At 51.2% G+C, this 24565-nt stretch overlaps 2 protein-coding genes across 4 annotated transcripts; one reads left to right on the forward strand and one right to left on the reverse strand.

Annotated features, from left to right (window-relative positions):
- The first annotated feature begins 68 nt into the window (after nt 1-68).
- cfap100 (cilia and flagella associated protein 100) lies at nt 69-10825 on the forward strand. 2 transcript variants are annotated; one of them, XM_060068215.1, is made up of 15 exons: nt 69-369; nt 480-524; nt 698-789; nt 1205-1382; nt 1460-1524; nt 6300-6463; nt 6679-6759; nt 6906-7234; nt 7520-7610; nt 7709-7751; nt 8091-8245; nt 8588-8723; nt 8922-9124; nt 9617-9733; nt 9867-10825. In XM_060068215.1, exons 1-14 carry the CDS (start codon nt 342-344, stop codon nt 9690-9692), a joined length of 1686 nt encoding a protein of 561 aa, XP_059924198.1. In that variant the 5' UTR covers nt 69-341; the 3' UTR covers nt 9693-9733; nt 9867-10825. The 2 variants fall into 2 exon arrangements, with proteins under 2 accessions (XP_059924198.1, XP_059924197.1); XM_060068214.1 differs by having other exon boundaries at nt 72-369; nt 9640-9733.
- On the reverse strand, nt 10570-17658 carry si:dkey-156n14.3 (zinc finger protein ZXDC). Of its 2 annotated transcripts, XM_060068187.1 has the most exons (11): nt 16861-17658; nt 15619-16710; nt 15259-15411; nt 15092-15170; nt 14841-14971; nt 14398-14568; nt 12330-13486; nt 12156-12240; nt 11805-11977; nt 11617-11718; nt 10570-11465 (listed from the first exon to the last, which is right to left on the reverse strand). In XM_060068187.1, exons 1-11 carry the CDS (start codon nt 17534-17536, stop codon nt 11379-11381), a joined length of 3906 nt encoding a protein of 1301 aa, XP_059924170.1. In that variant the 5' UTR covers nt 17537-17658; the 3' UTR covers nt 10570-11378. The 2 variants fall into 2 exon arrangements, with proteins under 2 accessions (XP_059924170.1, XP_059924168.1); XM_060068185.1 differs by having other exon boundaries at nt 15619-17655.
- Nucleotides 17659-24565: the final 6907 nt, after the last annotated feature.

A 24565-nucleotide genomic window follows, 5' to 3' on the forward strand; every position in this document is an offset into this window, starting at 1 on the left:
CCATATTAAGCGCTATATAAATTTCATTTATTATTATTATTATTATTATTAAATAAAGTCCCTATAGTAAGGGTATTTTCTGTTCTCTGGCGCCCTCGTGTGGTGGCATCAGATGAACCCAGAGCATCGTTACCATAACAACCCAACACACTACATGGACGTCGTTGAACGATCAGCGAAACTATCATGCATTACCGAGTCAATACTTAGGGTGAAAGTAGATAATAGGTCGCAGGGCATGATCACGACACCTGCCTAAAATTGACCATCTAAATGACATAAAGGGTGTCAAACCAAAGTGCATCAGAAGACTTAATTTAGGAGATAAGTCGCCGACTGCGATGCCGTCGCCAACCTCGGTCTCCTTAAGTAAGTCGGCTTTATGTTTCGCCTCAATTTTCTCTGTGATTTAGACCAGCCTGCACCACTTTAATAAAGTCTACTGTTTGTTTATTGATTAATCTTCCACCGGCCTTCAGGCCCTCTGCGAGTCAAAGACTGCCCCCTGGAACCATGTGAACCAGGTAGGCTAAAGCAGGCCAAATGAGGCATGCTACAATGCTATCCAAATGGGCCATTTCATATTTTAAACACATACTTTACGTTACTGCACATTTAGCTGCTATTGCAGAAATACATACAAATGTGGTTTTCCATAAGACTGAACCGTCTCTTACCATCCTCTGTTTGGGTTGAGACGGGAGAAAGAAGCCCCAGCAGAGTCCCTCCAAACTCCCCGAGGACAAACACTTCCTCCTGCACACAGCTGGCCAGGAGCACCATCGAGAAGTACGCTCATGTGTGTGTGTGTGTGTGTGTGTGTGTGTGTGTGTGTGTGTGTGTGTGTGTGTGTGTGTGTGTGTGTGTGTGTGTGTGTGTGTGTGTGTGTGTGTGTGTGTGTGTGTGTGTGTGTGTGTGTGTGTGTGTGTGTGTGTGTGTGTGTGTGTGTGTGTGAGAGATAGTCCTGTTAGTCACTTGATTCACTCCTCCGGGATCGGACCAGATTCACATGAGTATCTCAAGGACAAAACATTTCAGAACTGCTGTTAAGTTTGGAGAAACTACTATTCTTCTTCAAAAGGTATCTTAAGAAAATGAAAGGTTAGTTGGAGAATATTGAGGAACTGAAGTTAAGAACAAGCTAGGAAAAAAATGGTAGAATTTCTTAGCCAACTTCTTGAGAATGCCGGATTCCTCCATCCAGGAGACGCGTCGCTACCTAGCGCTGCCGGTCCATGAGAAGCTGTCCTACATGGGGCGCATGAAGGCCTCCCAGAGGGAGATGAGGAAGGAGCTGGAGCCAGAGCAGGAGCAGGAGCAGGAGGGGGGCGACAGCCTGGCACTGGGCAACCCGGCAATGAGAATGGCCATGATCAGACGAAGTGAGTGTTTGGGGGGAGGTAGTTGGGGTTGGTCTGAATTCATTTATATTAATGATATACTTATGGTCCCCCCCCAGGAAACATAAAGAAAGAGAGCATGCAGGAGTTCCTGTACAAGAGGCGGGAGTTGTTTCGGCAGGAAGTAAGGACCAGGAGAAGGTTATTGGTCCATTGTGTTTGTGTGATCGGATGACTTTGAAATGAGGTAGAAACTGAGGGCAGTAAGCAGTGCCCTAAGACGGGACATTGAGGGTCCTCTGGGATAGTTGTTGGAGTGCGAGACGTGGATGTGGTTCGAGAGCAGAAGAAACTTGGTCAGAAAATATAATCATGACCAAGAACAAGATATCTTACTACTTAATAGCAGGCCTGTCGCACCAGTTATTGAAGTTGGTCATGTGCGCATGTGCCAAGCAGCATGCAGCTCAAACACACACACAGCACGCGCGAACGCATACATACACAGTAAGCATCCACATACACAGCGTATACACACACCGCACACACACGCAAATAAGCACGAACATACAGGGAAGCGCACACACACGCACACGCACATCCCGCACACAAAAAAAAGGCAGTGACACACTCGCCGAGGTAAGGGATTATGTTCTTAAACATAACAGCTTCGCCATCGACACACGTGCAGGTAAGACCACACGCGCACCACCGCAGCGACACTTGCCCAGGTAATACGTTATGTTTTTAAACATAACGGCTCCGCCATCGACACACGCGCAGGTAAGACCACACACGCGGCGCACACACCGCAGCGACACTCCAGGTCAGACGTTATATATAATGTTTTGTGCAACATTTTCTTCAATAAACGAAACTTTCGCCGTTGTCCAGAAATACCTTGGATAATGTTTTTGTTTATTATCCCCCTTTGGCACGGAAGTGCGATTCTGTCGACCAATCAACGGACGGCGTGTGTAGCTCGAGGGAAGATCGCGTATCTAACCTCAGTTTGGGATTACATTAATCCGGGTTAGGGTTAGGGTTAGTTTTATTCAATTTTATACCGTGTATTCTCCGTGTAAATCCATGCACCGAACCGTGACGTCCGTACCAATTCGGTTCAATCAAATGCATGTATCTTTACACCCGTAGTTCACGTGACGCTGAGTCACGTGACGTTGACGCAGGCCCATTGAAAAGAAAAGGCCAAAAAAACGTAGGCATGTCACATGTTTAAAGCTGTTATTGTATTTAATTATTAAAATATTAAAATATATGTATTATATATATATATGAATATAAAATGATTTAGTTATAATATTATAAGTAGACCATAGCTTTTATTCAATTATCGTTATAACAAGATCTGTATCTGACAATTGACCAGCCTGAATGAAATTCATATTGACGGTATGGCACCATATCCCTATTCTCGCACACCCATCTTCAATTTAATAGACCATTCTCGTTGCTTAGAAGAAGTGTGGTGGTCTCCGTATATAATAAAAAAATATCCTAAAAACTATCCAATAGGAAAGATGCTCACAGCGTCTATTAAAGCCGTAGTCGGGTTGATACAGGGTGAATGGGCTGCTGGAGCACCCGCTCTGAACGTCAAACATCGCCGGGGATGGCATTACATTGTAGTGAATCAACCCCCTCTCCGTCCCTCTCCGTCTCTCCGTCAGCGACCTACGCTAAAGTGCCCTTGCCAACCGTCAGTATTTTACGTTCTCGGAGTGACACACATGATAACTTAATGAATTATTTCGAATAACCCTGCATCGTTAAATGTGTCCGTGCACATCTCTCAGAGTGACGTTATAGCCGACTAGCCATGTGATAAAAAACGTGATAAAAAAAAAAGAAAAGAGTCACGATTCAATCGATTACTTTCCGTGAGCGTGAGAACGAAAGGTTTTTGAGGAGGTCTGCTGTAAAAAACTGGGAAATCAGAGTATCCCTAATACACTACATTTTCCCTTGGATGCATTTGTTGTTTCGACACATACATAAGTAGAGGGTACACTGTACTTTCTGCGCACACCCCTTCTGTGGTTGAAGAAAATATCCCAATCGAAAGGCAATGGTTTAAATTTCGTTCTGTGTAGCATGAAAACATCAGACAAACGCTCCCATTCAGAATGCATTGGTTTACATTTCGTTCTGTGTAGCACGAAAAAGTCGGAAAGTCGTGCTCTGGGACACGATTCAATAGATTAACGTTCGTGCACATGAACACGAAATCACGTGATATCGGGTTGGCCATCGACACACGCGCAGGTAGGAAGACACATGCACGCGCACACACCGCAGCGACACTCGCCTAGGTAAGACGTTATGTTATTAAACATAACAGCCCCGTCATCGACACACGTGCAGGTAAGAACGTACACGCACGTGCACACACCGCAGCGACACTCGCCCAGGTAAGACGTTATATTTTTAAACATAACGGTGCTGCCGTCGATAAACTCGCCCGGGTAAGACATTCTGTTTATAGACTGTAGAAATTGCGATAAAAGAAGGGAAGAGACAATATCTCACCTTGACAAGCAACGGCAGGTCAATCATTTTGTTGTATAAAAACTAGAGCTGTCAGTTAAACGCGTTATTAACGGCGTTAACGCAAACCAATTTTAACGGCGTTAAAATATTTATCGCGCGATTAACGCAATTATTTTATTAAAAAAAAAAATAATAATAATAATAATTCTTTGGCTCAAAACAAAGAAGCAGTAGCCTGACTGCTATGTTCAAATGACATTTGTTCAAAGCAGTCGTTTAATTGCACTATAGGCTCTTTTTTTTGTATCGTCCTGTTTTGATCAGTATATGCCTATGTTGTTATCAATAAAAAATCATTTGCACAAGGCAAGCCGATGCACTTCACCATGTTGATAAGAGAATTAAAATGAGAATCATTATGGGACAAAAAAATCAAGGGATATTTTGCATAGAAAAATAATTTGCGATTAATCGTGAGTTAACTATGACATTAATGCGATTAATCACGATTAAATATTTTAATCGCTTGACAGCTCTAATAAAAACCATTAAATTCAAACATCGCTCCGACCGGCATATCAACACACAAGTCATGTGATCTTAAAGGGACAGTGATTTATGTCTATAGATTCCACCACAAGACTAGACTTTGTTTCCCTGAATTTCTTTACACTTTGTTGTTCAAACTTAGTATTGCTCCCCTCCTTGAGCCTCCCAAAATGTCTTGCGATATTGATATCCCCCTTCCCCCCTGCGGAATGATTTCGTTTTTTAATTTTTCTTATGTTTTGTGTGTATGCTTTGTGTGACTGTAGGCTACTGCTGCCTGTCTTGGCCAGGACACTGGAAGAGATGTTTAAAGATCCCATGGAATGAAAATTTCACTTTATGAGGTTTTCTTCAACCATACTCAGGCTTCCCCAAGCCTGACTATGGTCGCCCAGTAGCTAGAAATGGCGTAAGGTGTAAAACGAGCACTAGGTATCCTGCACTGCCTTTGAAAAAAACATAGCGCTTTTCCCCGTATGTCGTCATACGGGGAATATTGCTTTGCCCGGCCAGAGAATTTGGCCCGCCAATGAGACAATGAGTTACGACTGTTGTACACTACTTTGTTATTTGGATAACCGTGCCGCTGTTGGTGTTATGGCGCATCACAGGTCGGGTTCTCTGACGTCTCTGGTCTTTCCACAACGAGACTCGTAGTTGGGGTTATCTCAGCTATGGTTGTGAAGGAATTGGGGGAACTCCTTCACCTGCCTCTCTCCTCCTCATTTGCATTAAAGCTACAGACACCGAAACGGCTCGTTTGGGAAAAAGCTCAATGTGCGACTGGCTCCTAGTGGCTGTAATTCTGCACCACCGCTGAAGTTCGGGAACGTCTTCAAATACTGCGTTCTGGGCCCACTAATACCTATATTAAAGCATCCATAAAGTAGCATGCCATGGGCCCTTTAATCTCAATGATGATTATTATTTTCAACTACCAAATAGTAGTTGCCTTGCATTTTAAAATGTCAATGCACTTTTCAGCCCTGAATAACAGTAATAGCTATTTAATTATTGATTTGCATGCATTGTATACTACACTTTCCATTGAACAATTACCCCTGTTACCATAAATTGACTTATTTTATAACGTAATCAAATGCTCACACACTAGCTGTTTTGAGAGACATGTGTAAGTTCTGATATTCTCCTGATGGGCCGTATGTGTGAACAACATATATTGACATTTGTACCCTGAAAATCTCCTGGATAATACTACCCCTGAGGTAGTATTTTCTCCGTAGGAAATGTAAATGACCTTATATGTGAATGAGGAGTAGAAGGTCGGTATTTCTCACACTACTTCAGTGGACGTGAGTTAAGAGTCATTTATGGTGAACGAATGTTATAATTTGTAACATAGGCAAAATGTTATTATATTATGCGCTCAGAAATTTGTTACATTATCGACTCGGTTTTCACATTATTGCTATGGATTTAATTACAACTAGAGGTTGAGCATGCGCAACACGCGCACAAAACTCTAGTCATCCTAAAAATGAACAGCAGCACACTGCTGTGTGAAAGGCTGCCAAGGTCACAGCGGTGTTAGTATACAGACTCCTTAAGGGTCCCGGGCGTGGCTGCTATGGCAGACGTACCCACGCAGGGCAGGTGCACCTCATAAAACTCACGTTCACATTCTTAATAGAAAGAAACCTAATACGACCGGCCAATCAAATGTCGGCGTGGTGTGGGGGGTATGACCCCCGGTCAAGGGGGAGACCCCGAGTCATGGGGAGACCCCGATTCAGGGGAAAACCCCGCTTCAGGGGAAGACCTTGGTCCAGGGGGAGACCTCGCTTCAGGGGGAGACCTTGGCGAAGGGGAGACCCCGCCTCAAGATGTCCTTCCACCTGGGCTAGCATCACCAGCCTGGGTTCCTCCACCCTCTCTCAGTACTCTGTGATGGTGAAGCGGGCTGAGATCCAGAGGCTGGAGGAGGCCCACTGCCTGGAGGAGCAGCGGATGCAGAAGGCCGAGCAGCTGCTGGAGCAGGACCAGCTCCTGTTTGAGAAGTTCCTGAAGGAGAACAACCAGAACTCGATGGAAGCCATTCAGATGTGAGTCTCCCATGTGAAGACATACTGTAGAAGATGCCCAAACTGTTAGGCCCTGCCCGATGGGACTCGGATTACACCAGGCTTTGGGATCGTTGTGTTCTCCTTGAAAGACATGTCTGATAAGCATGCATATGAGGGGATGAAATAATAAAGAATATATATCTAGGAAACAAATTCCAATGTAATTTCCCTTGCCATGTCTGGTCATTTGACAGTGCAGAAAAAGAGACCAAGTGCAAACTGGAGAAGATGGCTGAGATCAAGAAACTTACAACGGAAATGCTCTCAATTAAAAGGTAACTTCCTGTTCGTGATACAAACGTGGTGTTTCCTTTCAATAGCCATAACTGGCCCTCAAATCCGTACACTCAGTGGAACAATCTCATCAGTAGCCCAACATGGATTGTGATTCTTATGAAGCCTTTGTTTGCTTCTCCATCAGTGACATCTCAAAGAAGGAGGAGAAGCTGAAGGAGTATCAGATGTACAAGGACTTCCTGTTCAAGCTGTCCCCTCCGGACTGGAGGGAGGCCCAGCAGGCCAAGACCCAGCAGGCCAAAGCCCTGCACGCCAAGGCCCACGAAGCCAAAGCCCTGCTAGGCAAGGCTGGGCTAGCCACTGCCCAGCCAGCCAAGGCCCGGTCAGGCAAAGCCAAGCCAGCGAAGGCCCAGCCACACAGGGCAAAGGCAACACAGGTGGACCGAGACACGGCTGCCGACCAGGACCAAGGAAAGGATCCAGAGAGCAAGGGAGGAGGGACAAAGCATGAGGGTGAGCAGGATGTTCTGTATTGATATGATGTATGTTGAACCTTACAGCAGGCCTGTTGGAGATGGGTCGACACAGTAAACGGGTTGAGGGACTTAGATTGATGTTTGCTCTTCATATAACAGAAAAACACCACGCCTAAGGGCTAAGATCAATCCATCCAATGTGCAGGAGACCATAGAGCTTCAGAACTCCTACATCATGTCATCTTGTTAGAGGGATCATACTGGGGTGACTGAAGAAGGGTGCCCATTAACAAACGTGAGTAACCCTTTGCTCACTCTGCAGGTTCCCCAAGGAAAGTGTCCGCTCATGGTCCAAAGCTCCCGCCCATCAGAGACCCCAAGCACCGGTCCTCAGCCATGAGCACCGCCAGACAGTAAGAGCCATACCTACCTCCACACACACCCCCTCATGTGTTCTGTCCCCCTGGTGACGGTACCTGACCTGACCTGGGGCCTGTTTCCTGTGTTTCAGGACACCTGAATCCAACCCCAGCACTGATGGCTCTGACTATGAGGTACCGTAACACTTCAAATATAATCAAATGTCCCCATTTCTTTCTTTTGTTAATCTCATTTATTGCTCCATTCCTGAACTATTCACTAGCCAGCCCCTCTACCCATTCATGGACTTTACAGATGAACAAGTAGTGTCCTTTGCATATGCACCTATTGCATACGCTCCCTCCCTCCCTGGAAGGAGGGATCCCTCCTGTTCCTCCCCATGGTCTCCTCCTGCTCAGGGCTTGTCCTCCATGGGGCTCTGAAGCCCTTTGAGGCTGAACCGGGGATGGGGACCAAGGGCTGCTCTACAAACCTACTAGAGGGGAGTGACTCTGCCCCCAATCCCCCTGTAGGAGGAGCCAGAGCTGTACTTCACAGAGCCGGAGCAGCTCCTGGACCTGCTGACGGAGCTGGAGGAGCAGAACCTCACGCTGATCCAGAACTCCAGAGAGACCGAGGAGGACCTGGAGGACCTCCAGCGCACCATGGCCACGAGCAAGAAGAAGACGTAAGACCCCCCCCCTGCAGCTCCTGAAGCCCACTGCCCGGAGCGGTTGGGAGTGGTACTAGTGGTACTAGTCAGGCCTGCTCGGTTCACATCGCCATGAAATACCCTCACATTGGATAGAGTTGTAGACTGTAGGTTTACCTGTCTTTGTCCATGTGTAACTTATGACTTATGATCCACGACAACGATGATCCGTATTGATCCAACGTCACCTCCCACCATCGAGCCCAGCCAGGCACTAGTGCGTCAGTAAGGGGAACATACTGCCTGTTGTACTGCAGGTTGCATTGAGAGGTTGTGATGGTAACACGTGTGTGGTACACTGGGCTTCTCCGTGTTCAGGGAGAGGGACACGGAGCAGCTGAGAGCCCAGATAGACATCATATCCCAGACCATCACCGCAGAGAAGGAGCAAGCCGCAGAGCTGGAGCTGAAGGCCCGCCTCTACAACTTTGGGAAATGTAAATCAGTGGAAGAGGTATGCAGGAAGTTATTCATTATCTTTTCACAGACGAAAATGGATTTCCTTTTAATTCTACCAAAACAAAAGCCAATTAAGCCCCGCCCCATCCGATAGGCGACACAACTTTGACCCTAGCCCAGTGTCATGTAAACCAAAACGGTTTGGGTGTATATGATCCATTGTTGTCCTCACCTCTACGGCTCTGCATCACAGGACCAGATGCTGGAGGCCCTCGGCCGCAAGGTGGAGGAGGTGTACCGCTGCTGTGTGGGCGACATACAGGCCAACCTCACCACCATCCAGATGCTGGCAGTCATCGAGAGCCACCTGCTGCAGCTCCTTGAGAACATGGAGAACATACCCCGGGACACCTTGGACCAGGTGGAGAAGATGAAGGACCGGGAGAGGAGGATGAGGTGGGTGGCCTTGAGAGTACAGGGTCGGGAGGAAGATGGGGTTTACGATATACCTTGTACTGTTTAGTCTCTACTGGTTAGTGTGTTTTCTCCCAACTGAAAGGTTCTTGGTTCTGATCCTCAATGTTCGCAGTCTGTCTGTAGACCTCCTATGCACATGTAAGAAGCTTGTGTCTCCCATGTGTGTGAAAGTCCTGTTTGAAACATTGGTCCACACAACCTCTTCCCGACATGCACTTTGTCACGCTGCGCCAACAACCTCCTAAGGCTTTGCGGCTGGTACGTAAGGTACACGACGTACTGTGTGCACGTCCTGTACCTTAATCCCATGCATCTGAACTCACTGAAGTCGCTTTGTACAAGTGTCAGTAAACTGTTTGTTTTAGTTTCCGACAGAAGCAACTACACTTAAGTTTCAGGAGCGTAGATGAATACAGTACGGGCACATGAAATATGTATGAACTAAACTCCTGAAACACCAACACATGTCAGCGCCCCATTCTCCCGCTCTGCAGGCAACGCGTGCAGAAGCTCGAGCAGCAGAAGGAGCACCAGGAGGACCGACTGAAGAAGGCCATGGAGAGGACTCAGGCCAACAGCAGGAAAACAGTCCGTCTTCAAGCACAATATTAGAATACAAAGAATCACTCGTATACCACACATCTTCTACATCTGACAGATTGCCAATAGTCAGGTCATAGATGTTTGCATGGTGTAATGTGCATTTGTTCTCCCATTACAGAATAACAGACGGTTGATGCCCAGATCCAAGCCTGTTACAGCAAAGATCAAGTTCAACAACGTGAACAACAGCTCGGAACAGGACGAGCTGCACGCCTACTTCTTCACCTGAAGAAGCATAGCCTTAGTAGTAGCCTTAGGTACATCCTACACTAATAAAATGATTAGATGCATGTGTATATTAAAGAATCTGGCTTTTCCCTTTTACAATGTCAAGCAAGTCAAGCTGAAGGTCTGGCAAATCCCTTGTTAAAAGTGGTTATAGAATGCCATACGGTACGAGATAGATTCGCCCTAACAAGCCGTTTTGTGTTTGTGATGAGTGGGAGTGTCCACCTAGATGTATGATGGATAGATGAGCATAATTTGCTTCAGATTTTGAACGGCTTGAAATGGCTAAACATTAACACTTATGGGCCTAATATAACCCCTTAAAAAAGGTACTGCAGCTAAGATCTTACATCTAATGTTTGAGTCACTTATTAGAAATTCCCTAGCCATCCAGTTTTAGAAATGCATTGAGAATATTTGTTTTGAGTTGACCTTGCCTGCATCTTAATCCTTGGTGCCAATTCTTGTCGGGTTAAACATGGTCTGGAATAAGAATAAATTTTGCTTTTGCATGTCATTTGCAAGAAGAATCGTTAAAGAAAAATAAATTTTGAGATCGGCAAAGTTCTGAAAGTAGGGTGTACAGACTGTAGTGATTGTGCTTAGATTTTTATTACATCTCTTGCATTTGGCCACTGCCATTCTGTAAACCAGTTAATAAATAACAAATAAGGAGACAACAGGAACTTCAAGTGAAGCAGAACATTTTCAACATGTAAAGACATGGAGAAAGAAAAGCGGTGGGGAAGTAGTTCACGGTAAGGGGACCTCACTGGAGACGTGTCCTCCAGCAAGGCCCCAGAAAACACCATCAGCCCCAGCTCAAAGCATGTGTTTGTGGGCTATCTATGGATTGGTAAAAAATTAAATCATGAGTTCAAAGTGAGGCCCCTGCACACCGGCAGCAGGGCCCCGCCCTGACCGCGGGACAATCAGGGTGTGTGATGCCACTCATCGGAGAGCTCCTTAAGGCACCTAGAGCACTGAGTTCTGAGCGTCCGCACGGGGCACCTTGAACCTGGGGCAGAGTTATGAGCATCGACGAGGTGCACCTTGAGCCTGGAGCAGAGTTATGAGAGTCTGCATGGGGCCTCTTTAGCCGTGAGCAGAGTTATGAATGTCCACGTGGGGCCATGAAGAAGACGGTAAAACGTTGAATTAGAACAAAGCTTCAGCAACAAGGCGAAACAGGTCTCATTTAAATAGAGTGCCATTAGTCTTGATTGTGTATAAACTGGGTTTCTGGACTGGTAGAGTAGAGCAATGATTACAAGTCTAATCATTTCAAGGTGCATGACGACAGGATCAAAGCCGTCTGTGGACCCATGGTAACCATTAGCAGCTCAGAAGATCGAAACAGGATGGGTGTGTCTCTGGAAACTTGACGGGGCTCCAATGTGGTCTACTCCAGATCCTGCAGATTGATGGTGCTTCCGGTGAACTGGGAGGTGTCCGAACCGTTGTCGTCCTCTGGCATCACTGATGATTCCTGGAATATTGCCAACAGAACCACAATCAGCTTGCACAGGGCTTCCAGATCACAATCTCTAACCTCATAATACAGTATATGCCCACAATACACAGACTCAAACTGCAGCTCTCTGGGAGTTTGACTCCAAACTCGTACAGTGGCTTGTTACCTGTAATATGTTGACAGGCAGGTCGACGGTGAGCTGGGAGTGGGAGCTTGATGGCTGGGAGCTCAGCTGGAAGGCCAGGTGCCCGTCACTAGGCGGGTCATCCTAGAGAACACCGCAGAAACAAACGTCTGTCAGTCAAAGTCTCTCCAGGTGTTCAGCAGCCAGGAGGGTTGTCGTTGACGTCTTACCTGCAGTAGTTGTATCTGAACATACTGGGCCCCAGTGACAGGGTCTCTGAGTGTTAGCCCTCCACTGGCTGCGGTGTGGGCACCGTCGCCATAACGACCACTAGAAGGAACCAACGACGTCGAGGCACTGCCAGCTTTCCCAACCTTGCTTTTTCTCTGGCTCAACCCTGAAGCTGAAGCAAACACAGGGGAGGAAACCATCAGTGGCTGTGGTCAAACGGCTGAAAAGTTCAATGAGGGGGGCATTATCCTGAATCTTTACACGTCTTTACACTCTTCCCTTGGTTACCGACACAACAGCTAATCTAAATACCCCCCCCCCCCCCTTCTTCAGTCAGGTTAAGGTCTTACTGGAAGAAGCAGGTGGTCCTTTCTGCTTCTTCTTCTTGGCTAGTTGGATGGCCCTGTAGTCCGTCCTGGCTGAGCCTCCACTCTCCTAGCACCCCCCAACAGGAACACACGGTTAGCGAACCTTTATATCACACAGTGAGAGGTGACGTGGTGTCACGCGGTGCAGATGCTCACCAGGAAGCTGCTGGGAGACACGGCGGGGCTGGTCTCCGGGTCCTTCTGTGGGCTGAAGCCGCTGCTAGGGCCTGGGAACACAAACTGCCCCAGCCCCTTCCCGCCTCCCTCCTGGGGACCCCGGCCCTCGACGCAGTCCAGCAGAGGGCCCGCCGGGCCCTGACCACGTGCTAGCGGCACCTTAGAGGGCGACTGTGCCAGCAGGTCGGGGCCTGGGGCCGGTGGCAAGGAGGCGGGGGGCGGCCCCCCACTGAGCACACTGGAGGCGGCCAGGGGGGGTGAGAGCCTGTGTTCGGCCGCCATCGCGGTATCGGCGGTCTGCATGCTGAGAGCACCCAGGGCCGCCGGCGTGACCGACTGCACGTCGTCCAGGTTGAGAGTGCCCTGCGGAGGCAGCACTGTCCCCTCCAGCCCCTGGCTGTGATGGGAGGCCATGTCGGCCACGGCGGCCAGGATGAGGGGATCGACCGTATTGATGGGGCCACCTGTCAGGGGGTGGCTAGGGCCCGTCTGGTGGAGGTGGTCGGGCCCGGCCTGGTGATGGGTAGGGCCTGCCTGGTGGTGTTGGTGGTTTGGGGCTGTCTGATGGTGATGGTTGGAGGCTGTCTGGTGGAGGTTGTTGGGGACTATCTGGTGGTGTTGATTTGGGCCTGCCTGGTGGTGGCTAGGGTCTGTCTGGTGGTGATGACGATTGCTGGGGCTTGTCTGTGGGTGGTGGTTGAGGTCAGCCTGGTGGTGGTGGGTGGGGTCAGCGTGGTGGTGGTTGGGGTCAGCCTGATGGTGGTGTGTGGGGTCAGCCTGGTGGTGGTGGGTGGGGTCAGCCTGGTGGTGGTGGGTGGGGTCAGCCTGGTGGTGGTGGGGGCCGAGTGCGGAAGTCACCGATGAAGGGTCAATGGTGAGGATCCCCGAGCTCACCAGGGAGAAGTCTGCTGTGGAGAAGGCGACCGCCACACCCCCACCTACAGAGGCAACGCCCACACCCAGGCCGGCAGGAGGTGAGGGAACCCTGGGAACGCTGGAGAACAGGGAGCTGAGGTCCAGGTTGCTCAGAGGGTCGCTCCCGGGCACACAGGGCCCTGCGACCGTCGTGGGCGTAGAGCTGACCAGTTCGCTGCTGGGTGTGAGGGTGGGCGTGGCCTCCATCTGGCTGAGGACATCTGCATTGCACAAGATACGGCTCAGTGAGTCATGGCAAGGCAGAATGACATTGGTTTGGACCTACCGATCCCATGAAACACCAAGAGTTTAACGTATCCTGGAGATGTGTGAAAATGCAGTTCATCATCAGTGAGAGGGCATCAGTACTACAGTTGATGAAGCCTCCGTCAGGCAATACATAAAGACGTGGCTGTGGTTGTGACTGGATCAAGGCCCCAACTACTAGAGCTGTAGCGACGCGTCAACGTCAAAAATTCGTCGACGGCAAATTTCTCCGTCGACGATTTTCGAGGACAATGGACAACAACACAGAGAACACAGTTCGCACTTTGCTGAGTCTGTTGCTTTATTGGATATATGTTTACCGTTTAATGGGAAAGAAGGCTCGTCGCCTTTATTATGTCCGTGGTCGTCGCATGGACTACACGTCATCCAGCTCAGGTTGCGTAGCCGTGCGTGTGCGCGACTGTGCGTGTCGGCTCATTAGCATCTGTACCGTAGCGGCCCGTACCGTAGCAGCACACCTCTCCCAAGTGGCCAAATTGGCCCGGCCTGGCCAGACTGGCCACACTCACACTGGCAGATTTGAGCACGGCTGGCCTTTCATTTTGTATAACAGTGAAACTATTTTATTTATTTTATTTTGTGTAAAGCAGAAGGTTTTTTGCTGTGCATAACTGTTGTTAAATAAAGTATATTATTAAGAATTTTTTGGTATTTATTTGAGATACATTATGGTTTTTATTAATCGAGCAACAGAAATAGATAACCATCCAATTAGTCATTAGATTAGTCGACTAATCGATGAAATAATCGCCCGATTAATCGTTTAATAAATAATCGTTTACCCCCAGCCCTACTAACTACAGAAGATAACATTGCGGAGCCCTGTGTGTGGACGCAAACTGACCCGCCGTGAGGTGGTGATGTTTGACCATGTGGCTCTTCAGGCTGCTCCGCGAGGAGAAGTGCTTCGAGCAGTCGGCCACGGGGCAGCGGCTCCGGAGCGCGCCGGGGTCCTGCTTGTGCTTCTTGGAGTGGATGTAGAGGCTGCTGCGCGCCGAGAACTTTGCATTGCAGCCTGCCAAGACAGCGGCGGTCTCTCAGCAAATAAACCAACAACAGCTAGAGATAGCAGGCTAAACCCACTGAGTGTACAGAGACACACCCGTCAGCAGCTGTACACACACACACCATGCTATACACATTGAATATGAAGAGAGGCATTCACTAAAAAGCACTAAGGATCCCAATTTTCTTTTGAAAATATGAGTTTACAGGAATGCTCCCTCAAAATGTTAGCAATGACAATATCGATGGAGTGCGTCAGCAGGGTGCCGTTGATGTGCCTACCTTCGGCATGGCACTGGAAGGGCTTGGTGCCCAGGTGGGTGATGCTGTGGCCCTTGAGGTGCTCCGCCCTAGTGAAGGACTTCCCACAGCCCTCCTCTTGACAGGTGAAGCGGCGGTCGTCGTCGTGCTTCCTGGGGAAGAGAGAGGAGTGGCATGGTGTGGAATAACATGTTAGCGCGAATTATTGTGGCCCGTATATCAGGCCTTAAAAAAAAATGACACTTTAACCAGTACATTGTTTGTTTCTTTACCGTTTGTGTCGCAGCAGCTTTGACATACTGGTGAACGACCAGCCGCAGCCCTCAGAGTCGCAGACAAACGGCCTCTCTCCTGAAGGACAACACATTCAGAGTCAGACACAAGCAGCCTTTCTCCTGGAGGACACAACACATTCAGAGATTGTGATGGGGGGGCGTACCGGTGTGACTCCTCAGGTGGATCTTGAGCCGGCAGGCCTTGTCGTACAGCTTGCCGCAGCCCGGGTAGGAACAGGTGAAGTGGCCCGCTTCCCGGAAGTGGGTGCGGTTGTGGGAGAAGAGGGCACTGAAGGTGATGAAGGTCTTCTCGCACCCTGGAGAGGAAGGGTGAAACAATCCAACACACAAACAAAATGGGAATATATGGCACCATACTCCTGAGAGAAAGGTCCGCGAGGAGAGGACGCGAGGTGAAGTAATCTACACTGACACCAGCTACGGAGGAGACATGATTGTGATCATCGTTGAGAATATTAAAATAGGTAGAGTCATGGTGTGGAAGGCCTTGCTGCAGGCGTTACCTGGGAAGTCACACTTGTGGGGCCTCTGGGGCTCAAAGTGGGCCCTCTGGTGGTTGGTGAGGCGCGTGGCGCTGCGGAAGCACTCGCTGCACACCTGGCAGGCGAAGGCGTTCTGCTGGGCGTGCACCTTGAGGTGCGCCTTCAGGTTGTACACAGTGGTGAAGCGTCGCCCACAGCCCTCGAACTGGCAGGTGTGGGGCCGCTGCTTGTCGTGGGACTGGAGGTGGCGCTTCAGTTTGTAGGAGGTGGTGAAGGCCCAGCCGCACCCCTCCACCGTGCAGCGGTATGGGCGAGGGTCCTCTGCGTGGTTCAGAAGGTGGATCTTTAGTTTCTGCCGGGTGTCAAAGATGCTGGGGCAGCCGGGTTGGGTACAGCCAAAAGATATGGTGGTTTCCTTCTTAGACCTGATGAAGTGCACGGACTGAAGCTCATGATTACTGTCACAGTCTAGGGTACTTGCGTTTTTCGAGCAGGGGGTGACAAGATCACTCTCTGTTATGGCACATAACGTGCCTACTTCCTGTTTTATAATTGGACAGGAGTCCAAGGAGGACTCGGTCAACGGACAGTCATCCAACAGGGCCAACTCTGAGTCAGCACCAGGCAGACCTGCCCGGGGCTCGTGTTGACTGGAGGAAGCCACAGCCAGCGTGCTGATCTTGCCTATGGATTTGGTGCCGCTGTCATAGTTGAGGAGAACGATGTCCTCGTGGTCCTTCATGCCCAAATGTTCCTTCAAACTGACCATGTCGTCATCTGTGTGGACATAACCCTCTGGGGGAGCGGCCAGTGTTAGTATTCCGTTTTCAATCGTCACTATGATGCTTTGGTTATTGATCATGATAGTTCCCGAGAAGGTTTCGTTTGCAGGGCAGCTTGTGGATGCAGTGTCTGCACTGTTATTCTCCTCAAGACCTGATGGGTCGGAAATAAAGTCTGAAGTGTCCATGTTCTCACTGGTGTTCATAACCACCAGGTTTTCTGAAATCAACGGCCCCAGCAGCTTTCCATCTATCCTCTCAGGCCCCACCTTGACCTCCTCCCTCTCAGGGCCCACCTGGTCGGACTGCCGGAAAGCGGTGGCTTTGCCATCTGCAGTTAGAGCATTGAATAGGCTATCAACACACTCGGCTTTCATACAGGCCTTACCGTGGACATAATTGAAATGATCGTTTGGGTATAGAACCTTAGTCGTCTCCACATCCGTAGAGTGATATGGATTCATTGTTGAACACTCTTTACCGTTGATCGCTTCGTCCGTTGGAAATAACTCATGCCTCCCGGGTCGTCCCTCTTCCTGAACCAAACTGAACACAACACGGGGCTCCTCAGTGGCTCGGTGAGGGAGAGACGCGTCGAGGCTCCCAGGGGCCGTCCGCTGCAGGGCGGAGCCGCCTGCACGCTGCTGCCGTGAACCCGCAGACTGGAGCAGCTGGGAGGGCATCTCTCCCCCCCGGAGCCGCTGCTCCTCTCCCCCCCGGGGCCGTTGCTCCTCTTCCCCTTCAAAAAAGGGAAACGCCATTTGTATCGCTACATCCCCGCCTTCCACGTCGTGTTTCCAGACGCTTCTTACGTGTTTTTGCGACAGTAAGTCCGTCTCTTTCACGTTCAGTCCGGTATCGGTGACCGTAGCGTCGCTCTGAGGAGGATCCTCGCCGTTCGGTCGCTGTTTTCCGACCGAAAAGCGGGCCACGCTGCCATGTTCCGCCAGCGGGCGAAGCGGAGGAGTCCCCGGCCTGCTGCTGGGGCTGTCCTGGTGGGACTGGTCCGGGTCCGCAAGTCCATCAGACCCGTTTTCCTTCGACAAAGAGCGTAAAATGGTGTGTGTGTTCGATATAAGCTGCGACAGAGACGTGGTGTGTGGGGCGCCATGTTGAGAGTGGATGTTCGGGGCACCAGAAAGCCCCTGTATTTCCATCTTGGTATCCCTGTAGCAGCGGCACACGAAGGCCCGCCCTGCGCGGACCCGGAAGTCCACTCCGTACTTTACCGACAGCCCCTTCCGACCTCATTTAGTCTAATGAAAACACGGACTGGACTTCTGTATAGTGGATTTACCATGGGATTTACGTCGATTTGGGATATGGGACTCTCTAAATCGACGCCACTTCGACCTGGGCGGGACTTTACGTCCTACGTCACTCGCTATGGGTGTGCATGTGTGCGCGTAGCCGTCACTCGCGATGGGTGTGCATGAGAAAGGTTTTGGCTTTTAGTGTCTATCGGTTGGTAATAACGGTTCTGATGATTTTTCTGATGGAAAAGTGGTCTTTTATTTCCATAATCTTTGTTCAGTGAACGCATAAACCCGTTTGTTAGTTAGCAGTTAAACAAAATGCGATCTCTTTGTTTACAGTTACCAACGACCAACGTTTAAAGACTGATGATTGGGGGTTCGATTCCCTAGTGATGCAAGGTTTTTTCTTTCATTTTGGACTGCACACACAACGCGAGTGACGGATACTCGCACAATGTACACACATCACTGTCTTTACAATTTCTAGGCAACCGAAGTTTAAAGATTGTCAAGTGGTTAACTCTTGAATCGCATGTACTAAGACCTGATGGGTTAGTGGTCAGAGAACAACTAATTAACGCGGGGATAAGGGGTTCGATTCCTTAATGAATCTAGCTTTTTTCTTTCATATTGGACTGGATGTTTGTATGCCATTTTGCGTAACTTGTAGTTTATGATGAAGAAATGTTACTGGGGTTATGGTTAGGGTAACGGTAAGGGTAAGACACAAAGTGTTTTTGCAACAATATTTCTTACAATAACAAAGTTCAAAGTTTTGATGACTCCAGTAGGAAACTTAAGATACCTAGAGAAATGCCTGAGTGCTCACAAAACATCAACAAGTCAGCAGTGTGGTACAGGGTGATCATTTCTGATATACAGTACAAAAGCTGAAACTATTAGCCAGGAGTGGGAAAGATGCAGACGCAGACGTGGGAAGCAATAAGACACACCAACACACAGTTGCCTGTTGCAAAGTGGTTCAGAGTTTAATATAAATAGTTAGGGTTAGCTGGTATGGCGTTATCTGGTATGGCTATAGTCTAATGTTAGCTTAGTTCGTGTTGTTTCGTCATGTCATTTGTAAAAATGTAGCCTATCATCACAGACTGTAGGAATGTCACCCACCCTCCATCGCGTACGACACTGACGCTCGTAATCCTGTAGTCAGTGCAAGGGAGTTCTATTTCATGTAGGCTACGCCGTCTAGGCTTCGCCTTATGGGCTTGTCCCGTGCGCGCGCCTGCGCGCGCTGAAAATTCAAACTATGCACCTATCAGCGTGGGCACCGCCCACATTTCCCACGGTATCGTGTCTATATAACGCGGTGTATACCGTCGCTCATCCTCCCTTTTCTATCAGCACTTGTGCTTATCAGCGAGAAATTGAGAACTACAATTAAGAAGATGAGAACTTGACCTAGCTCTAGGAGCGCTCTCAGGTGGCCCTGAAAAGGGCCGTTTGTCCGCGGCCTCGCCCGAGCCGCTGCCACCGGCTCGGGCGAGGCCGCGGACAAACTGCCCTTTTCAGGGCCACCTGAGAGCGCTCCTATGCGCCTCCTGTCCCGCCTCCCTGGCACCGGGTGACGGGCACTTGGCGTGCTTTTGGTGCCTCGGCGCCGACCACGCCGCGGCTGCTATGGCGGCCCCCGTCTCCTGTGTCGCCTGCCGGGAGCTGCCTGAAGAGGGGATCCTCTCCAGGCATCTCTTCTTTTCCCCTGCGGTGGAAATGGCTGACGCCATCGACCTGTTCGGACCTGACGTCGACGATGGCATCATCAACGCCTCCCTGGACGACGTCTTTGGCGACTCGGCGTCCGGTTTTTCCCGCTCTCGGGTTACAACCGCAACCGTCATACAACACGAGGGTCCACGCCGGATGACCGATCTCTTCCGGGAGATCATGGGTGAGGCGGCGGCCATCAAAGGGATTCCCATGCCGGTCCCGCCTCTCGCCCCCGTATCTGACGATATGCAGGGCGAGTGCTTTCGCACCCCATCTTTTTCCCGGCGGGTTACCCAGTGCCCCTTGTTCCCGCCTTTGCAGCACTTGTTTATTGCTGCCGGTGAGGACCCTTCGACCCTGAAGGCTCCGGTAAGATCCTACACGGATTTCACCAACGTGGAGGGGTGGGCCGATACTCGGGCGAGGGGGATCCCTCGCCTGGAGCCTCCCCTGGCAGCGCTTCTCTGTCCGGGCGCCGGGCTCCTTAACGAAAAGCCGCTGCCCCCCGACCGCCTCCAGAAGCAGATTGTCGGCCTAACGGACAGGGTGTTCGTTTGTGCCTCTCAATCCGCGGCGGCGGTCAACAACATCGCCCTGCTCTCCTCTGCCATGGTCTCCTTGTCGGCTGACAGGGAGGCCTACGGCCCGGAGGAAGCCGCGAGATGGCTGGCGGTTTCCCGCTTTTCCAGCGCCATCCTCCAGCTATGCCAGCCGATAGCCGTTTCGGCCGGCCAGCATATGGCGTGGGCTACCATGATTCAAAGGGTCATATGGCTCTCCCACACTGCGGTGCTGGAACGAGAGCGGGCCAGCCTCGTCCGTTGTCCACTAGCGCCGGATGGCCTATTTGGTCCCAGGTTCTCCGAGGTGCTCGCGCACCAGCAGTCAGTCCGTGAGAATCGTTCCCGGTTCGGGACGATTCTCACGGGCTCCTCCCGCCAGCAGGCTGAGAGGAAGCGCGGTCTAGGCCGGTCCCAGCGTTCCATGGGACCGCCTCCGACTCCAGCCCCGGTGCAGCAGCCACAGCCGCCGCGCACGGGGAGAGCAGCAGCACCACGGACCGGGAAGTTCCGGACGCTTGCTCCTACTTTTTCTTTCCCTATTAAAGAAAAGAGTAAAGACCGTTCGGCCGAACGGCAGTACATGGTACCTAAAGAGCGATATTCCCCAGGCCACCTGCGTCCTACGCTTGTGGTGCGCTCCTCCATGTTGCCTATTTCCCCCTCAGCCCGGTGGCTGTAGGGTGACGGTCGGACGGCGTGTTCACATGGCCTCTGGTTCACCTGCTTCTAAGAAGCGGCGTCCCTTGGAGCCTCATGGACGGATCAGAGACTCGTTGCACGAGCCCGTGGATACGGCCGCTTGTACCGGTCTCCTGGTTCCCCACATTATAGGTGAGGAGATGGGTCCGCTCGCTGTGGCTACAGCCTGCGGACAGCGCATGCGCACAGGTGCTGCGGCCGGACGGCTCGCTCCCTGTTCACGAGCGCGACGTCTAGACAGCTCGTTGTTTTTACAGCTGCTAGTTCTGGTACGTCTCCTACGCTCGCTGAGCCTCCTCCCTTTCGTGGGAAGCCCCCCTTGGTTCACACGCAGTGTGGAGGCGGTAGGGGCAGAGGAATACGGGTTATTCCTGGACGGTCTTCCTCAGCTGTCGGCTCGCCCTCTCTCCAACCGCTATGCGTGTTGGCAAGAGTGGTGCGTTCTGCCATCGTGGTTGGACACCACGTTGAGATGGGGCCATCCCATACAGTTCAAGCGTCGTCCCCCACCCTTTATGGGGTTGGTGGAGACCACGCTACGGGACCCGGCTGCGAGCACGGCTCTGGCAGCAGAGGTGGCACGTCTCTTGGTAAAGGGGGCCATCACTGTCGTTCCCCCCCACGAGTCTCACCTAGGTTTTTATTCCCGCTACTTCCTGGTTTCCAAGAAGTCAGGGGAAATGAGACCTATTCTGGATCTTCGCGTGTTCAACAGATTCGTTGCCACGAGGAAGTTCAGAATGCTCACGGTCGGAGCATTGTTCCGGTGTGTGAGAGAGGGCGATTGGTTCACATCCTTGGATCTCAAGGATGCTTACTTCCACGTCCCTGTTCGGCAGGCGCACAGGAAGTTTCTCCGCTTTGCCTTTATGGGGATGGCGTACGAGTACCAGTGTCTGCCGTTCGGCTATTCCCTGGCTCCGCGCACCTTCTCGAAGTGTGTGGAGACGGCGTTGGAACCGCTCAGACGTCAGGGAAAGAGGATTCTCTTCTACCTAGACGATCTGCTTATTCTGAGCAACTCAGAAGAGACCGCGAGAAGGGACACCATGTTGGTGATAAACCATCTCTCCTTCCTGGGTTTTGCCATCAACTGGGAGAAGAGCTCCCCGCTCCCCAGCCGGCAGACAGTCTACTTGGGGCTTTGCCTAGACTCAGCCACCATGACTGCGATGCTTTCGCCTCCTCGGCGAGACGCCATCCTGTCGGCGCTCTCCCGTTTTCACGTTCGCAGAAACGTGACCGCACTGTCCACCATGCGCCTGTTGGGGCTGATGGCAGCTGCCCACCCCGTGGTCCCCCTGGGTCTGCTTTTTATGCGCAGACTCCAGTGGTGGTTTGCTCGCCAACGGTTGGACCCCAGGCGACACAAGCTCAGGGTGCTCCTCGTCCCCCGTTCGGTGTCGCCAGACCTGGAATATTGGAAAGGACCCTCCGCCCTTCTCAAGGGTGTTCCCCTGGGCAGGGTGGCGTCCTACGTAGTGGTCTTCACGGACGCCTCGTTGACGGGTTGGGGAGGAACGTGCCTCTCTCACTCGGTCGGAGACGAGTGGCGCACGCCCCCTACAGCACACATAAATGTGTTGGAGCTCGACGCTGTGAGGAAAGTGCTGTTGCATTTCTTTCACCTGGTGCGCGGCCGCCACGTTCTGATCAGGACAGACAGCGTGTCGGCGGCGGCGTACATCAACAGACAGGGGGGAGTCCGCTCCCCTGCTCTCCACTGAAAGGCGGTCGAGCTCTGGCTTTGGGCTCATCAGTATCTCCACAGTCTGAGAGCCCTGCATATCGCGGGCGCCCAGAACTTTGGGGCGGACCTCATGTCTCGAGGCGGTCCCCGCCGAGACGAGTGGCTGTTACATCCCGACATTGTCAGACTGATCTGGCAGAGGTTCGGGACAGCGCAGGTGGACCTCTTCGCATCCCGGGAGAACACGCACTGCAGGTGGTGGTTCTCCCTCAGCCCTCGGGATCTTCCCCCGTTGGGGGTAGATGCGTTGGCACACACACCTTGGCCGCGGGCTCTCTTGTATGCGTTTCCCCCGCTCCAGCTGATCCTTCCTCTTCTGGAACGGGTCAGACAGGAGAGACTGTCCCTGATATTAGTGGCCCCGGAGAACCGTTCAGCTCTGTGGTTTCCAGAGCTGGCCGCGCTCTCGCGGTCGGCGCCTTGGCCAGTACCATTCAGGCCGGATGCGCTTTCACAGGCCCACGGGACGGTGCACCACCCGCCCGATGTCTCGGGACGGCTGTTGCTTTGGCTCCTGAGAGGTTGATCCTGCAGGGCAAAGGTTTGCCTGAGACGGTTATCACGCTGTCCCATCTCAATGCGAGGTGGGAAGCGTGCTTTCGTTTCTGCAAAACTTATTGGAAAAAGGTTTGGCCTTCTCCACTATCAAGGTCTATGCGGCAGCCGTTTCGGCTGGCCATGCAGGCTGTGATGGTGGACCGATCTTCAGCCATCCACTGGTCAAGAGATTCTTGCGTGGGGCTAGACGGGTTAGGCCTGTTTCACGCGTGCTTACACCACGCTGGGATCTCCCCACCGTGTTGCGCGGATTGTCCAGGGATCCTTTCGAGCCTCTCTCTCAGGCCCCTTTGGATGCCCTGTCATTTAAGACGGCGCTCTTGTTGGCCTTGGTTTCTGCCAAGCGGGCCGGTGAGCTAACCGCTCTGTCTGTCAGCCCGAGTTGCTTGTTGCTAAACGAGGACAGCTCCTTCGCGTTGCTCAGACCTAATCCTGCGTTCCTCCCGAAGAACATTAATAGTTCTTTTCGGTCGAGGGATATTGTGCTTAAGGCTTTTTCACCCCCCGCCTCATTCTAGTGAGGCGGAGGCGGAGTTGCATCTCCTGTGCCCGGTTCGGGCGTTGGCTATGTACGTGAATCGCTCGGCAGCGTTCCGCTCCACACAACAGTTGTTTGTGTGTTATAGCGACGCTAGCAGGGGCCGCGCTCTCTCTAAGCAGCGGTTTTCTCGCTGGGTATGTGAGGGTTTTTGCCTAGCCTACTCTCGGCAGGGCTTGGCGCCACCGTTGGGCGTTAAAGCTCACTCCACACGGAGCGTGGCCGCTTCAACGGCTCTACTCAAGGGCGTTTCGGTGGAAGACATCTGCGCGGCTGCGTCTTGGTCTTCCCCCGGCCCCTTTGTCCGTTTTTACATGTTAGACATGTCCAGGGGCTCACTCGGCAACTCTGTGCTAGAGTCCGGGACCCCTTTTACGGCTTAAGAATATAGACATGTTCTTTAAAGCGTCGTGGTTGGATTTCCTCTCGCCGGCTGGCGAGTTGGACTTGATTACCAGTCTTACTCTCCCACCTTTTTTCAAATGAAAAACAGGCTAGGTGGTTTTTCTATTGGCTCGCCAATTGTCTGGTGGTTTTGTTTACCAGTGTGGCACTCCCGCCGTTTTCTTCAAATAAGAAACGGCCGAGAGAGTCCCATTATTGGAGAGCCGAATTCCGTAGCTCCGCCCCCGGTGGTAGCGGACCTAATGGAAACCTAGTTGCTCTGGTTTTCCTTTTCCTTTCATGGGTTCCATGAACCACGGAATAGAGCCGGAGTCTTTACAGACTCACTTTTTTCTCCCTTGATCATTGCCTTGCTTGATCTAGGAGGAATTCGTTTTTTATAAAGCTGTTGTGTTTTACACTTCCTTGGCTTTTTGAGTCTTAATGTGTTCTGGTGACTTAGGTCTTTTTGACTGGGGTCCAGCAGGAGTACATTGATCGGGCTCCGCTCGCAGTTTCACCTTAGCCCATAAGGCGAAGCCTAGACGGCGTAGCCTACATGAAATAGAACGATAGTTATGTTATTATAACTCTAGTTCTATGATTGTAGGCGTAGCCGTCTAGTTTCCCACCTGCTGTACCCTCCAATTGCTGAAAGAAAAGCTTGGAGGATGAGCGACGGTATACACCGCGTTATATAGACACGATACGTA

Source organism: Gadus macrocephalus, chromosome 13 (assembly GCF_031168955.1).
Source record: "Gadus macrocephalus chromosome 13, ASM3116895v1".
NCBI classification, from domain to species: Eukaryota; Metazoa; Chordata; class Actinopteri; order Gadiformes; family Gadidae; genus Gadus; species Gadus macrocephalus.

Excerpts from the sequence above, each read along its gene's own strand:
- si:dkey-156n14.3 (XM_060068185.1), bottom strand. The coding sequence starts at position 17,536 with ATGGAAATACAGGGGCTTTCTGGTGCCCCGAACATCCACTCTCAACAT. Across the intron at positions 15,412-15,618 it reads CCACAAGTGTGACTTCCCAG|GGTGCGAGAAGACCTTCATC; the intron begins GTAACGCCTGCA and ends CTTCCTCTCCAG. Across the intron at positions 15,171-15,258 it reads CCACCTGAGGAGTCACACCG|GAGAGAGGCCGTTTGTCTGC; the intron begins GTACGCCCCCCC and ends GTTGTCCTTCAG.
- cfap100 (XM_060068214.1), top strand. The coding sequence starts at position 342 with ATGCCGTCGCCAACCTCGGTCTCCTTAA. Across the intron at positions 6,464-6,678 it reads TCGATGGAAGCCATTCAGAT|TGCAGAAAAAGAGACCAAGT; the intron begins GTGAGTCTCCCA and ends GTCATTTGACAG. Across the intron at positions 9,125-9,639 it reads GACCGGGAGAGGAGGATGAG|GCAACGCGTGCAGAAGCTCG; the intron begins GTGGGTGGCCTT and ends CCCGCTCTGCAG.